The sequence below is a fragment of the Microtus ochrogaster genome, chromosome 17, assembly GCF_000317375.1.
Source record: "Microtus ochrogaster isolate Prairie Vole_2 chromosome 17, MicOch1.0, whole genome shotgun sequence".
Lineage (NCBI taxonomy): Eukaryota > Metazoa > Chordata > Mammalia > Rodentia > Cricetidae > Microtus > Microtus ochrogaster.
Genome location: NC_022019.1, coordinates 16,585,081 through 16,601,022, shown reverse-complemented (window position 1 = coordinate 16,601,022; position 15,942 = coordinate 16,585,081). Strand labels below are relative to the sequence as shown.

Here is a 15,942-nt window from a genome sequence, read left to right as displayed (position 1 = left end):
TGTGTGTGTGTGTGTGTGTGTGTGTGTGTGTGTGTGTGTGTGTGTGTGTAAGATAGATATATAGATATCTTGAGAATGGGATGGGACCCAAGTCTAAATACAAAAATCACTTGTGTTTCTCATATACCTGTGCACTTGGCCTGAAGGTACTTCTATGTTTTTAACTATTGTTTATGGGACGTTTCTTACTGTTCTGCAGTAGGGCACTTAGGGCTCAGAGCTCTGACCTGTCTCCCCCGTCCCTTAAGTCCATATGAACAGTTTCATCATGTAGCATTCTCCACTTACTGGGCATGCTGAAAGTTATTTTGTATTTTGGAGGATTTTAGATTTCGGATTTTGTTACAAGAAAACGTGAGCCTGTGTATCAGGTTTCCAGAACTAATTTTCCAGGTGAAAAGATTCCATTCTAGCATGAAGAAATGGATTTGTGGGGGAGGGTTGCTATAAAAGGAAAAATTTGATTGTAATTGTGTGCAATTCCTGTCAGAGGGTTATAGTTGGGGTGTTTCTTCTTTTTCTACATCCTGCTACAGAGAACTCTTGTTGGCCTGGTGAGAGACCTGAGAGGAATAGCTTTTGCCTTTAATGCCAAGACCAGCTTCATGATGCTCTTCGAATGGATGTATCCTAACTCATACTAGAAACATCTGCCCAAACAATAACTGAAGGGAAGCTATGTGTTAGGAGTGGGAAGGGGAAGTGGGAAGAAGTTTGGTAAGACAAGAGAATGATTTTCCAAAAGGTCTGCTTTTTTTGTTTGTTTTATTGTTTCTTTTTCAAGATGGTACTTCTCTGTGTAACAGCCCTAGCTGTCCTGGAACTAGCTCTTGTAGAGCCTCAAACTCCCAGAGATCTGCCTGCCTCTGCCTCTGCCTCCCAAGTGCTGGGATTAAAGACTTGTGCCACCTGGCTGTGGTCTGCTGTTTTCTGTGAGCCATACTACAGTGGGCTTAGGTCACATGCTGCCCTCTGATCAGTACATAAATGAGACTGTCTCCCAGTAATGGAACCAAGTACCAATGCCACGCATTGTGGTGCATGCCTTTAATACCAGCCCTGAGGGAGGAGACAGAGACAGGAGAATCCTTGAGTTCGAGGCCAGGCTAGTCTACAGAGCAAGTTTCAGGGCAGCAAGGACTACACAAAAGAAACCCTGTCTCAAGAAGTGGGGAAGAGAGAAAAGAAAAAAGAGAAAACCAGACATGGTCTCCCATACCTGTAATTTCAGCACTTGAGAGCTAGACAGGAAATCACGACTTTGAGGCCAGCCTGGGCTATGTCGCAAGTTCTTCTAATGAAAGAAAAGACGGGCAGGAGGGAGACATAAAAACTTGTAGAGCTAGGAAGGAAGTTTGATCTTGAAACAGTCACCAAAATCTGAGGACCTGTTTTTCCAGTAGTTTCACTAATATAAAAGAAATAGCTAATCTCCTGTCATGTATGTGGTAAAGTATAAGTAAATACAAAATACAAGGCCTGGAGAAATGGCTCAGTGATTGAGAATACCAGAGGACCCCAGTTCAATTCCCAGTACCAGTGTGGCAGCTTACATACAGTCAAAATGCACATAATATAAAAATATTTAAAAAATAGAAAATATGCTGTGTTCTTCAGAAGAAAGTCACTGAGAATTGAAATGTATCCCTCAATGCCTAGTGTGTGTAGGTGTGTGTGTGTGTGTGTGTGTGTGTGTGTGTGTGTGTGTGTGTGTGTGTGTGTACATAGAAAAACTCCCCAGGTTAGCAAACAAGACAGGAAAGTAAAGAGCTATAATACAAGTTTGTGTTTGAGCGCTGAAAAGTAATTTAAGCTCTGTGTCTTCTGGATTCAGAATTTCTTCCTTAGCATTTCCTTTGTAGCTATCCCTCCTACATGCCAATTCTCCAGCGGGCGATTGAGCTCTGGTACCATGATCCAGCCTGCACCACACCTGTGCTCAAGCTGATGGCTGAGTTAGTTCATAACAGGTAAGCAGTATGGTAACTGCTCGACTGCTTGAGAACCCCTAAGATGATTGATTCACTTTCTTGTGCCCAGGGCAGATTGTAGAGCACTGCTATCAAATTTGAAAGCTTCTAAAAATGTGTGTATTCTTGTTTGAAAGAAGGATACTGCCAGCCACACCAAGCTATTGCTGTCTACAGGAAATAAATCACCAGATGAGCTCGGGACGTGTTTGTTTGTTTGTTTGTTCGGGGGTTGTTTTGACACAGGGTCTCAGTAGCCCAGGTTGACCTTAAACAATATATAACTGAGGATGACCTGAAACTGCTGATCTTCCTGCCTCTCCTGGGTGCTAGGGAGGCAGAAATGTGCCAACATAACTGATTTTTTTTTTTTGAACTATCAACAATAGGGAACTTTATTGCAATCACATGAAGGGATACATTTGATTTAAAAAGTTATTAGCCTTAGAGTTGGTACATCAGACTCATTTCTTTCTTGCCAATATTCTCTTCTCAGTGTATTGCTAAGAGTCCTCACAACTGGAAGATGGCTGGAGGTGGTTTTGTTGTTACATGTGCATGCATATCAGAATCAGCAAATACATTTGTTAGAGCTGCATCACATGGATGCCAAGAAATCCAAGGAAGATACAATCAATGTGGTCATTGTAGGAAAATCGATTTTCATCTCTAAAGGCCATGACTGTAACCTGTCATTTATGTGGTCTCTCTAGTGAGAACATAACTGATTTTTGCAATGCTGGGGCTTAAACCAAGACTCCCTGCATGCTAAGAAACACTCTTACTAGCCAAGGTAGATCCCCAACCCAGGGTTTCTATCCCCTTTTTTTTTTTTTTTTTTTTTTTTTTTTTTTTTTTTTTTTTTTCCTCCTGCGTCACCAGGCTAGACCTTTCTGATAAGAACTGGGCTTGGCAACCCAGGTTTGTTTTGTTTTTCTCTCCCTGCCCGAACATACACGAGTTGACATTTGGTGATGGTACTCTGTCCGTCATATTTTAGAATAGTGATATATAAAAAGGATATACTTTGTTTTATTTTTTCACTTTTTCAAATCAGAGTTTCTCTGTGTAACAGCTTTGGCTGTCCTAGAACTCACTCTGTAGACAGGGCTGACCTCAAAATCACAGAAATCTTGCTTGCCTCTTCCTCCCGAATGCTGGAATTAAAAAGGCGTGTACCACCACCACCAGGCTGAAAGATAAACTGTTTTGAGTATCTTTTTTTTTTTTTTTAGAATTTATTTTATTTTTAATTCTATGTATGGGTGTGTACACGAGTGCATGTGCTTGCAGAGGTCAGAGGCATTGGCTCCCTCCAATACTGGAATGTAATTACATTCCATCTGGAATCAGATGAGCCACCCGACACTGGCAGCCAAACTCAGGTACTCTACAAGAACAGTATATGCTCCTTAACTGCTGAGCTATCTCTTCAGCTTCTAATTTTTTTCTTTAAACCTTTTAATGGTGGCAAGTGACTCACACTTATCCTAACACTCAGGAAGCTAAGCAAGGAGGATGGTCATATGTTTCAGGCTAACCTAGCCTACAAAGTGAGATCCTGTCTCAAAACAACAGAAAGGGCTTGGGACCTGGCTTAACAGGTAAAGTGTTTGCTGTGCAAACAGGAGGACCTGTGTTTGTATTCCCATAAGCCATATAAAAGTTAATTGTGGTTATATATCCATAATCCATACACTGAAAGGACAGAGATAGGCAAATTCTTATGATGTGCCAGTCAGCCAGTCTAGGCACAACATTAAGCTCTGAAGTTCAGTAAAATACTTTGTCTCTAAATTTAATGGAGGAACCAGGCATGGTAGCACATACCTTTCTTTAGTCACAGCACTCAAGGAGCAAGGCTAGCCAAAGCTACATAGTGAAACCCTCTCTCAGGGAGGGGGAAACGAGGTAGAGAACAGTGTAAACAAGATCCCTGTCTGAGCCTTTGGCCTCCAAACACATAGGCAAAGCACACATGTACGCAACACAAATAGTTGCTTATTAGCCTAACTGCAGCTATAGCAAGATAAGAAAAAATTTCAATACACCAAATTTTAGATTTGTCTTACATTTTAGAGTAAAAAGAAAAAATATAACTAGTGCCTTAGCTTTGTGTCTGAGTGTATTCATCAATTTCTCCTAAGATTTTTTTTAAAAGTACTATAGTGAGGAAGTATGAAATACTCAGAAGGGACATAACCTTCTATGAAACCTACATTCAAGAGTTAATTATTTATAAAATACGTATCTGAGAATGACCGGTCTTTGTCAAGGAACTTCTTAGCTGTTATGAACAGAATCTCTGCCCTCAACTCATGTAGCATGTAGTAAGAAAGACACTAAAAATGAGTTCATGCTGGACAGATGGGCTACTATGAATTTAAAGTCACACTGGGATATAGTGAGTACCAGATCAGCTTGGGCTGTAGCATAGACTCTCCCCCCGCCACCAAGTACAAAGTACAGAAGAGAATTTTAGCAATGATTAAATGCTGTTTTAAAAAGTAATAGAATTGAAAGGAATAGGAGGGAGGTCAAGGAAAGCCTCTCAGAGAAGCTGATGATGTTGTTGTTGATTTTTTTGAGACAGGGATTCTCTGTGTAACAGCTTTGACTGCCCTGGAACTCACTTTGTAGACTAGGCTGGCCTCAAACTCAGAAATCTGCCTGCCTCTACCTCCCTAGTGCTTGGATTACAGGTGTGCGCCATTGCCGCCCAGCTGAGAAGCTGACGTTTAAAATGGGATCTGAATGATAAGATTCTGATAGAATTCCAGTGAAAGCTGTTGTAAATAGTTAATACTGCTGCAGATACCCTAAGGTAGGCCAAGCTTGCTGTAATTTGAGGCAGAGCTTGTGGCTGGATCCTAGTGAGTAAGCAGAGGACTTAAAGGAAGTCAAGTTTGTGGGCAGAGGTGCCTTTGCCTAGAACCGTGGCACAGTAGTAGTGAAGAACGGACACTTATCCTCACTGCACTAGGAAGTTACTAAACATTTTATGCAACTTTGTCAGTGATTTTCGTTACATCATGTAAGGGTGCCATAGCTACCTGCCATGTGAAGAGTAGACTGTAGAGAGGCAGGAGGGGGAACGGAGAGCATGTAGGAAATGAGTGGATTCAGAACTTCTTTTAGAAGTAGGTCTTGATTGTGATTAAACAGGCAGGAGTGTCAAGAAGAACCTCTAGGCCTTGAGTAGTCAGGTGCCTTTCTCTCCAAGAGAGCAGCTAAAAGAAATTCTGGCCTCATGAACAGTCAAGGACCACAACTAAGATTATTAAAATGTAGTCTTCGGGCTGGAGAAATGGTAGCATTGCCTCCTCTTCCAAAGGTCCTGAGTTCAGTTCCCAGAAACCAAATGGTGGCTCACAACCATCTGTTGTCCTTTTCTGGCCTGAAGGCATGCACGCAGACAGAATATTGTATACATAATAAATAAATAAATGTTAAAAAGATGTAGTCTTCCTTGCCTAATATTTGAGTGTTAGAGCGCTTCAAGTCCCTTCGTGTTCTTAGAAAGTAGTAACAATGCTTGCACCCCACCTTCTCTTGCCACCAAAACTGTGGGTAAATGCAAACCCACAGAAGGATTGTGAGTTTGTACCAACAAATGACTGATAAAAGCTATACCTTACATAAAATTGAGAATTTAAAAGGGTTAATTTTATCTACCATCCTGTTGTTTGGTTGTATTTTAATGTTTTCATTGTTTGAGGAGCAGAACCTGAACCTAAAATCATGGGCTTTAAGAAATAAGTACCGTTGGCCTGGCCATGGTGGCACATGCCTTTAATCCCAGAGGCAGGTGAATCCCTATGAGTTCGAGGCCAGCCTGGTCTACAAGAGCTAGTTCCAGGACAGCTAGGACTGTTACACAGGGAAACCCTGTCTCAAAAAACAAAAAGAAAAGAAAAGGAATAGGTACCGTCACTGAATAAAAAGTTTGGCTCTCCCCTCAGTGGAGGAAGCAGTTTGTAGCAGTAGTGCTGAGTCACCTGTGGAGCACCGGTGAGAACCTGATCTGCCAAGAAAAAACTTTGATGTTTTGTCCTTCTGTATTTCCTGCTCAGATCTCAGCGACTCCAGTTTGATGTCTCATCTCCCAATGGCATCTTACTTTTCCGAGAAACCAGCAAGATGATAACAATGTATGGTGAGTGCTTTAGAGAGGCGTGTCCCTGACGTGAGTCCAACTGTTTGTGCTCTCAGGTTAGACTAACAGTGGCCAGGAGAGCATTCCCATGGGGTGTTGTGTTTCTTATACGAAAGTATTAGACTGCCAAATGTCACCAAAGGCCTGCTGAAATGTATTTTGTCTGTGCCTTTAGAATGGGAGGGTTGGCATGACTTAAAATCTGTGAACACCAGGTGTGGTAACAAATGCCTTTAAGTACTCAGAAGGCAGAGGCAGGCACATCTCTGTGAGTTCAAGTTCAGCCAGAACTACATAGTAGGACCCTGACTACAGTAAAAGTACTATGAACATGGGTGTATAAATATTCCCTGTTTTCTCAGGCAATCGTATCCTGACACTAGGAGAGGTGCCAAAGGATCAAGTCTATGCTTTGAAGCTCAAGGGTATCTCCATCTGCTTCTCCATGTTGAAAGCTGCTCTCAGTGGAAGTTATGTCAATTTTGGGGTCTTCCGTCTCTATGGAGATGATGCATTGGAAAACGCCCTACAGACTTTCATCAAACTGCTCCTCTCTATTCCTCACAGTGACCTCCTGGTAAGCCCCTGAGCAGCATCATGCTCAGATCATGTTAGTTTTGTGTGCCTGTGACCATGACTGAATGTTTTTCCTAAGAAACCACAACCTCATGCCTTTAATCCCAACAATCAGGAGGAAGAGGAAGGCAGATCTCTGAGTTCAAGAACAGCCTGGTCAACAGCAAGTTCCAGGTCAATCAGGGCTATATAGAAAGATCATGTCTCAAACAAACAGGGAACTGCAACCTCATTCCTTTCTGCTATAACTGTCTTTTGGTTTTCCCAACTGAAGGAACTATTTTGTTAAAGACCCTCTTCCTTTGTGCTAAAGTACAAAATGATTCAGCTGATTCTCTTCTCTTTTGCCCAGGATTACCCCAAACTCAGCCAGTCTTACTATTCACTACTGGAAGTCCTGACCCAGGACCATATGAACTTTATTGCAAGCCTGGAACCTCATGTCATTATGTACATCCTCTCTTCTATTTCTGAAGGACTTACTGCACTTGGTAAGGACCTAGGATGTCTGGTGTATGCCATTTATCAGTGTCTAAAACCATTGTTGATGTAAAATGTTGGACCTTGACAACGCAATATGATCCTCATGGTGTAGTCTCATCAAGCAAGTGCTTACTGATCCTGGCACAAGAGCCACTTTGAGACAGTGACAGAACATACTCCTTTTCCTTCCAGAGTTTTTTATCTGGTGGATAAGACAGATACCTGATATTCACCATAATTACTCCTTACGTAGTGTGACAGGGGTGAGTATGGAAGAATAAATAAGCTCCTGGTCATGAGAAGATGAGGTCAGGGAAAGCCTGGCATCAAAGTGTATGTGTAAAAGCTGGATAGGAGGTCCATGACAGTTGCAGGAACAGCAAGCACTAGCATTTATAGGCAAGAGAAAACCAGGAGCTCCAGCTGGCTTGTGCAGAAGGGTTATAGAGGAATAAGATCACACTGAAAATGAGCAGAAACAATGTACACGTGAGACAAGGTTCCCTTGGGCGCATTAGGGGATTGGTACTCTCTTTTGAGCATAGTAGAAGCTATGGAAGTGGAACTATGCTCAGATAGTTCCCCAAATTCCCTTCTAATCCAACCATTTTGGTATTAGGCTGAGCAGTCATGATAAAAAGGACTTTTAAATTATATATTGTGAGACCAGGTGGTGGTGGTGGTGCACGCCTTTAATAAAATTGAGAATTTAAAAGGGTTAATTTTATCTACCATCCTGTTGTTTGGTTGTATTTTAATGTTCTCATTGTTTGAGGAGCAGAACCTGAACCTAAAATTGTGGGCTTTAAGAAATAAGTACTATTGGGTTGGAGAGATGGCTCAGAGGTTAAGAGCACTGACTGCTCTTCCACAGGTCCTGAGTTCAATTCCCAGCAACCACATGGTGGCTCACAACCATCTGTAATGAGATCTGGTGCCCTCTTCTGGGGTGCAGGTTCACATGCAGGCAGAACACCGTATACTTATAATAAATAAATAAATCTTTTAAAAAAAAAAAAGAAAGAAAGAAAGAAGTACTATTGACTGGGCCATGGCGGCACACGCCTTTAATCCCAGCACTAGGGAGGCAGAGGCAGGTGGATCTTTGTGAGTTCAACGCCAGTCAGGTCTACAAGAGCTAGTTCAAGGACAGCTAGAACTAATACACAGAGAAACCCTCTCTCAAAAAAAAAAATGTATTGTGAGCTATCCACACCTCACTGCCACTTCCATGATACATTCATACTTCTTTCCAGGTCAGAATCATATCTAGGACAGTCCATCCCCAAGGTATCAGACCTTGCCTTGAGAGGCTGCCTACACACTGCCGGGTTTCTCAGATAAACTGTGACCCTCCCCAAGATGCTTTAGAGATAAAAGCCAGTACATAGCCAATTTTAACCAAGGTCAATATTGACAGACCATATAAAATTGGATTTAATGATGCCCTCCACCACCAGTAACTCGGGCTCATACTTCAGGCCCCTGGGTTCTACAGCTCTTTCTGTTTCTAGCAATATGGTTTTAAATGAGTCTCGTTATCTCTCTAAGCTGGTGTGTCTGTTGTCAGAAGCCACACTTACATACCTCTTAGAGTTCTCAAGAACATATATTAAATAAAGTACTTGTAAATTAGTGATGGCCCATGCCCTTAATCCCATTAGTCAGAGGCAGTGGCACGTGGATCCCCTGAGTTTGAGGCTAACCTAGTCTTCAGAGCTAGTTCCAAGACAGCCAGGACTACACAGAGAAACCCTGTTGTAGGGGAAACATTTAACAAAGTGTTTGGCATAAATATAGCACTCGTTGAATAGGAATTTAAGTGAAATAAAATATATTAAGCCAATAATTTAATATTTCTATTATGGATTACACTCCATTGCAAAGTTAAACTGGGCCTTTTGTATACAGAGACCTTGGCTGAGGTCCCAGTCTGAGTACTCTTATGGGAGTGCAGCCAATATTAATCTATTTGCTCAAGTCATCACCAGCTCAATATTCCTGCCCTCCTACATCTTTCTTCCAGACACCATGGTATGCACAGGTTGCTGTTCCTGCCTGGACCATATTGTGACATACCTCTTCAAACAGCTGTCACGAAGCACCAAGAAAAGGGCAACACCCCTGAACCGGGAGAGTGACTGCTTTCTGCATATCATGCAGCAGCATCCAGCTATGATCCAGCAGGCAAGGAACCAGAGGGTTAATTGGCAGTGGTGGTATGTCGCACAGTGGATGAACTTCTACAAGAGAACATCTCACTATGTTCATGTTCTTAAAATGGCAGTGGATTTTGAATTTTCTTGATCTGGAAAACATCTGAAATGATCTGAGTGTCACCCACCCCACTCTTTGATTCTATCTCATGAGCACTCACTTCCATGGACATTACTCTTCTCCCTCACTGCTGAGAAATGGAGCTTGAGTTAGCCACACCTAGCCTTCTTAGAGCATGTGGTCCTTTTTGCAAAGTAGGAACAAGAATACAAGACAAAGCCAGGCGGTGGTGACACATAGCTTTAATCCCAACACTTAGAAACAGAGGCAGTTGGATCTCTATAAGTTCATGGCCAGCCTGGTCTACAGAGCAAGTTCTAAGACAGCCAAAGCTACACAGAGAAATCGCCTCCCACCCCAAAAAAATTGCAAGACAGGGCTAAGATGCACAAGGCCTGGGGTTCAGTTCCCAGCACTGCCAAAGAATACAGAGCAAAAGAGTTAGCAAACAGAGAAACAGTCTGTGTATCTGTTTCTGTTTTATAAGTTTTTAAAGTAACTTGCAAAAAATACAATGCCAAACTGGGCAGCAGTGGCCCACACCTTTAATCTCAACCCTTGGGAGACAAGGCCAAGCAGGTCTCTCAACCTGGTCTGCAAAGCAAGTTCCAGAACAGCCAGGACTGTTATACAGAGAAACCCTGTCTTGAAAAACAAGAGGAAAAATAATAAAATAATAATAATAATAATAATAATGCCAAATAGGTAATAAAGTAGCATCAGGTCAGTAATATGACATGTTTAAGCTGATAATGTCTAAGCCAGTTTCACTATTAATTTATTACTCTCTAAAAGTAGCAGTAAAATTATTCACAATTTAATCACATTCTTAAAGTGTCATGAAATTGTGTTCTCTAAGACCAGTAGTTGAAAAATAATACACAGGGAGCTTCTGCTTGTTTAAATTCTCCCCATCTTATTCCCCACAAGTCAGAGTAAACAGGGAAAGACTTTACATATAAATAAAATTTTACCATAAAAATTTTCCTTGAAACAAATGGCCAAAATAAAGATTCACAAATACTTTTCTAGTTTACCCTGCATAGAAAAGGCCCATTTGGAGCCTGTCCTCCTACCTCAAGTAGCTAGATGCACACTGACTAGATCTCTGCCCTCTTGCTGCTAGATGCTGTCCACGGTGCTGAACATCATCATCTTTGAAGACTGTAGGAATCAGTGGTCTATGTCTAGACCCCTACTTGGCTTGATACTGCTTAATGAAAAGGTAGGCAAGGACCAGCAAAAGGCTCAGGAGATACAGTACTTACACCAGCCCTGACAGCCTAAGTTCGGTCTTTTTAATGAAATCTCTTCCTTATTTTATGTGTGTGGGTATTTTGTCTGCATGTATGTTTATGTGCCACTTTTGTGCCTGGTACTCTTGGAAGCTAAAAGAGGGTATCGGATCCCATGGACCTGGTTGTAAACTGCCATATGGGTGCTGGGAACCAAACCAAGGTCCTCCAGAAGAACAGCCAGTCCTCTTAACTATTGAACATCTCTCCAGCCACCACCCCTTCTTAAGAGAGAGCGTATGTGTGTGCTGTTAGGTGTAGTGGTGCACAATTTAAACCCAGTGCTCAGGAGGCAGAGGCAGGATAATTGGAGTTCAAGGCCAGCCTGGTCTATACAGCAAGACAACCAGATAGTGAGACCCTGATTCTAAAAGAAAGGGGGTCAGCAGAGAATGCTCAGTGAAGAGTGTGTATGCTGTTCTCCCAGCCCCCATCAGGCAGCACTCTACCATTTGTAGCTCCATCTCCAAGGAATCTGACACTTTCCTGTCATTTGAGGGCATCCAGACACATACACATACAGAATAATAATAGCAAGGTAGGAAAGCCAGCTCCTCTCCCAGCCAGAGGTTTATACAGTAATAAGTCTTCACATGACTGTCAGTTGGCAAGGGGGTATGGGCCCTTGACTAAATATGTCCTGTTCCTACTTGCCTCTTGAAGTCTGCACAGTAGATTGGTGGCCTATTCCTATAATCTCAGCATTTGGGGGTTGAAGGCAGGAGGGTCAAAAGTTTAAGGTCATTCACAGCTATGCAGTGAGTTTGAGGGCAGTCTGGGATACATAAGACCCTGTCTTTAAAAAGAAAAAATCCACAAGTGCCAGTTAATGGAAAGGAGAAGTATAATGGTATGTTATTTGTATTTTGATAAATCTTGTCTGAAAACCAGGGACAAAGCTAAAGCCACTGAAGGTCAGACAATGGTGACATACACCTTTAATCCCAGGATTTGGGAGGCAAAGTCAGATGGGTCTATGTGACCTCAAGGCCACCCTGGGCTACACAAGATCAATACAGAAACATATCCAGGTGGTGGTGCCTCACCTTTAATCCCAGTACTAGGGAGTCATACACTCTTAATCCCAGCACTAGAGGGAATATAAAGTGAGAGGAGAGGCTTGGGCTGCTTAGTCTGAGGTCATCCAGTCTCGGTAGAAGTAAGACTTCTGTAGTGGCCTAGCTGCTTTGCTTTTCTGGTTTTCAGGTTAAACCCCAATATCTGTCTCTGAGTTTTTATTATTTGTGCTACATGAAGGAGCACTTGCCTTTAAGTAGTGAGATTCGTCCTTTTAAAGGGGAAAGTTGTCCCTAGACATCAAAGGAGCTGAGACCTAAGCTCTAGATCCAGCTGAGATTTTCCTGAAAGGGGATCTGAAGCCCGATCTGTTAGCACACACTTACAACCCCAGCCCTTGGGAAGAGGAGGTAGATCCAGAAGTTCAGGGTTGTGATGAGTCAAGGGCTTGGATTTTAGAATGTAAATTGAATTGTGGTAGACATTACCTTCCTTGGAGAACATTCATCTGCCTTCTCTCATTTTCTGTTTTACTCCTTGACCCACAGTATTTTTCTGACCTAAGAAACAGCATTGTCAATAGCCAACCACCAGAGAAACAGCAGGCCATGCATCTGTGTTTTGAAAATTTGATGGAAGGCATTGAGCGGAATCTTCTGACGAAAAACAGAGACAGGTAAGTATCTGGATCTTGCCAAGAAGTGTTGTTATTTTTCAAACCATTGAAACAAGGGCAGTTCCATAAACACCTCTGTTCAGCACATGTGATCTACCTAAAACAGTGCTTGTCTAGTAGAGAGGCAAGCTGTGTGTCGAATTTCTCCATGACAAGTGTTGGTAGTAACTCAAGTAACCCAAAACGTCTAAAGTTATGTCAGTATATGATGTTGAAATTGAGATGTAAACTTTATTTTACTAAATCTTTAGAGCCATATATAGATTACACATACCTGAACTGAAATGCTAAGTTTTTGTCAAGAAACACCAAATCTGAATTACATTTTATAAACTTAACACAGATTGATAGATTCCTGTACCCTGGTAATGCAAAATATATTTCTAAGTTTTCTAAGAACTTTATTAATTTTCTAGATTATCTTCATTTTATTTAATTTTAATGAAAACATTTTGACATAAAATTTGTTAGACTAATGGGGAATCAAATTTAAATATTATTAAGTTTGATTCAGCTCACAGTCTGACTGCTCACTAGCCATCTGGTTAGCAGCTTCTACATTGGACAACATGCTCTATCTATGTTCCTGGTCTTTTAGCACTGAGCTTCCTAAGGTTAATTCCCATCTCTTGTCGAACAGTTATTGTTGCCTGTGATGCTACCATGAGCCCAATGTGGCCCTCCCAGCTCTGGTTTGACTATCTCTGGCCTGCTGTGAAGTTGCCAGGAAAAAGTAGAAGCATAAACAAGGCCACCTTTCCCTAACAGTCTTAAGACTAAAGTTAACTGATTAGACACAGTTCCTGTGTTCTGCTTCTCAGTAGCTATTTCTGTGCCTAGGAAAACTAACATTTCAGGCAAAGACCTCATTTCTGCCTCCCCCTCCCCCAACCCCATGCATTCTCTCTGCAGGTTCACCCAGAACCTGTCAGCATTCCGTCGAGAAGTCAACGATTCAATGAAGAATTCTACTTACGGAGTGAATAGCAATGACATGATGAGCTGACAACTCTCGGACTCTACCTGTACAGAGCAGCGTCCCTTTGGTCTGGTCCAGAGGTTGAACAGTTGCAAGGGAGAGGGCCTGACTGATCCCAGCTCCTTCCTCCAGAGGTGTGGGGGAAATGGCAACGGTCAACTAGCTATTTCCCCAGGAAATACGGGGGTGTGCGTGCACTCACTAAGGGGCAGGGCACTGCTGGTTCCTGGGGGTCTGGGTGGGAAGGGTGGTGGGAGGAGACAGAGACACAAGCATCTGAGACTCCAGCCCCCTCCTGGGGCCACCCAAGCAGGGAGAGCCCAGTGTCCTGCCACAACCTGCCTTGTATAAACATGTACATTTTTTCATAACATTTTGAACAAGGTTTATATTGACTCAAGTTTAAAAACAAAAAGTGTGACTGAAAAATTTTTACAGAGTCTAGTGCACCAATGCTGATGTGAGGGGTTATGTATGGCGAGTGAAGAAAATGTGTATTGTGGTGGCCTGAAGCTTTATTGGACAAGGATGTGTGAAAGTGCAGAGATATATTTAGTGACACAGTGTAGAGAGGCAAAAAAGGAAAAAACTCCAAATGTATATTTTTTCTTAATGCCCTTTTCCCATCCCCAATGATGCGTTCCTGTTGCTGTATTAACCCTTGTTATTAGGAACTCTGAGCCATGGGGGAGCACCATCCTCCCATCCATGGATGCTGCCCTGGGTCCCCCAGCCTCCTGCAGTGACACATAATTTCATAAAAATTTCTGATCTGCTTATCTCCATCCTTTCTCCCATTTTACTAACCCTCATCCTCAGACAGATGCCTCTTGCTGTTAAAAATTGGATTTATGTTTTAGGATTCTTGGTCTCTGTAAGGGAGACGATGGAGAATTGAGCCATTTGCTCTCTTGTTGAGCAATTTGCATGAGTCCACCAGAGGCCTGATGTGTGTGGCCATAACTTTGTCTTCCCCAGCCCTTGAGGCAGTGTGTGTGGATGTATGTGTGGATATTTATGTATGTACCCTGCACTCATGAATGTATGAACTGGAGGAAGTTACTACAGAGGAGGGGTTCTTAATAACAAGGTCTACCTAGCATGAAGTATTTAACATTCTCCCTTGAAAAATATACATTTTTATAAAATAAAAAACATAATAAATGTTTTGAATATTAAAAAAGAAAAGTGAACCTACAGAGGAAAATTCAATGGAGAAAGCTATGCCTTGTACTTTTCCACAACTGTTGCTGCTAGTTGTACACATCTCTAGTTCAGCTCTTACCCATGGGACATTAATCAATTAGGTTTTATTTTTCTTTTCTTCAACCCTCACAAACAAGCCTGTTGACTTTCCTTCTCCTCTGGCGACTGTGTGGTGAATCTTTTCTTGCGTGATCAGGTTGCGGATAGACTTGTAAGGGTGTTTGCTGCATACAGTGTAAGCATTGTGACCGCCAATAAACTTCAGTGGTTTCTACTGACATGGTTTCAGCAGTCAAGTGTAGTGTGTCCAGGGATGTGTCTCAATTAAACATGGAGATATTTAAAAAGCCATGCTTTCTTTTCTAAAAGCAGTGGATACAGAAGTCCCTCTGCCTTATAAAATTAACTCAGACTGTATTTGACTCAACTCTTTAAAAAGTATGACTGGTTCAGCTGACATACTTGACATATAGTGTTATATTCTCCATTCTTCCTCTTACCAGGTAATGAAATGACTACCTGCATATAAACAGTAGCTGAAGAAAGCTCCTTTTTGTTAGTTCTTCTATCTGCTTCTCTGATATAGGCTGGGGAGATGTTTCCCCTGGAATACCACAGAATGCACAGGCTAGAGGAAGCGAATAAAGAACACTAGTTTCTGGGGTTTATGGTGCTGTGCTGCACAGTGCTTTCAGTACGAGGGATCTCCACTGCCAGGAAGTGTACTTGTCAGAAAAGTACAAGACAGTCGTGTGCACAGCCCCAAATGCCAATCCTGTGCACATCCTTAGGTGTACTAGTTAGTGCCTTTCTTGCTGTTTGAGCCTTTGGGAGTCGGTACTGCCTGCTTATTCCTAAAAGGCAAAAACCTATGTTTTCATGTTTATAAGTAGAGTGTCGAGAATTTTGAGGTAACAGTTGGTCAACAAAATCCCAGTGTCCTTTCTTCTTTCCCACAAAGTAATCCCAAAGGCAAGAAACTCACTAGGGATGACAGTGTCTCTGTTGCATCACAGTGGAGTGTCTATGGCTAACATCTTCCACAGCCCCACCAAACTTTGTAAACCTTAAAGTTGTTACTCTTCAACTGACAAAGTTTCCACCCTGCTGTGGTATTGAATGTCTTTTTAACCCTAGCAATTGGGAGGCAAAGGCAGGTAGATTGAGGCAGGACGATGTCTCAAACACACAGAAAAAATGAAAACGAGGATGAATTAATTCAAGGTAGTCCATGAAGGCTACACTGCACGGCCATTCTGGGCTACATGATCATGGTCTCTCTCCATTCTGGGCTACATGATCTCTCC

The 15,942-nt window shown here is 42.1% G+C and overlaps 1 protein-coding gene across 1 annotated transcript in view; it reads left to right on the top strand.

The window, feature by feature from the left end:
- Positions 1-14,913, top strand: part of Xpo7 (exportin 7) — an 87,015-nt gene extending 72,102 nt beyond the window's left edge. Inside the window, exons 21-29 of the mRNA XM_013349291.2 lie at positions 537-625; positions 1,863-1,970; positions 6,044-6,126; positions 6,489-6,703; positions 7,055-7,193; positions 9,212-9,372; positions 10,589-10,687; positions 12,323-12,450; positions 13,363-14,913. Coding sequence (XP_013204745.2) covers positions 537-625; positions 1,863-1,970; positions 6,044-6,126; positions 6,489-6,703; positions 7,055-7,193; positions 9,212-9,372; positions 10,589-10,687; positions 12,323-12,450; positions 13,363-13,456 — 1,116 coding nt within the window. The 3' untranslated portion in view covers positions 13,457-14,913. The remainder of the gene's footprint in view (positions 1-536; positions 626-1,862; positions 1,971-6,043; positions 6,127-6,488; positions 6,704-7,054; positions 7,194-9,211; positions 9,373-10,588; positions 10,688-12,322; positions 12,451-13,362) is intronic.
- The last annotated feature ends 1,029 nt before the right edge of the window (positions 14,914-15,942 follow it).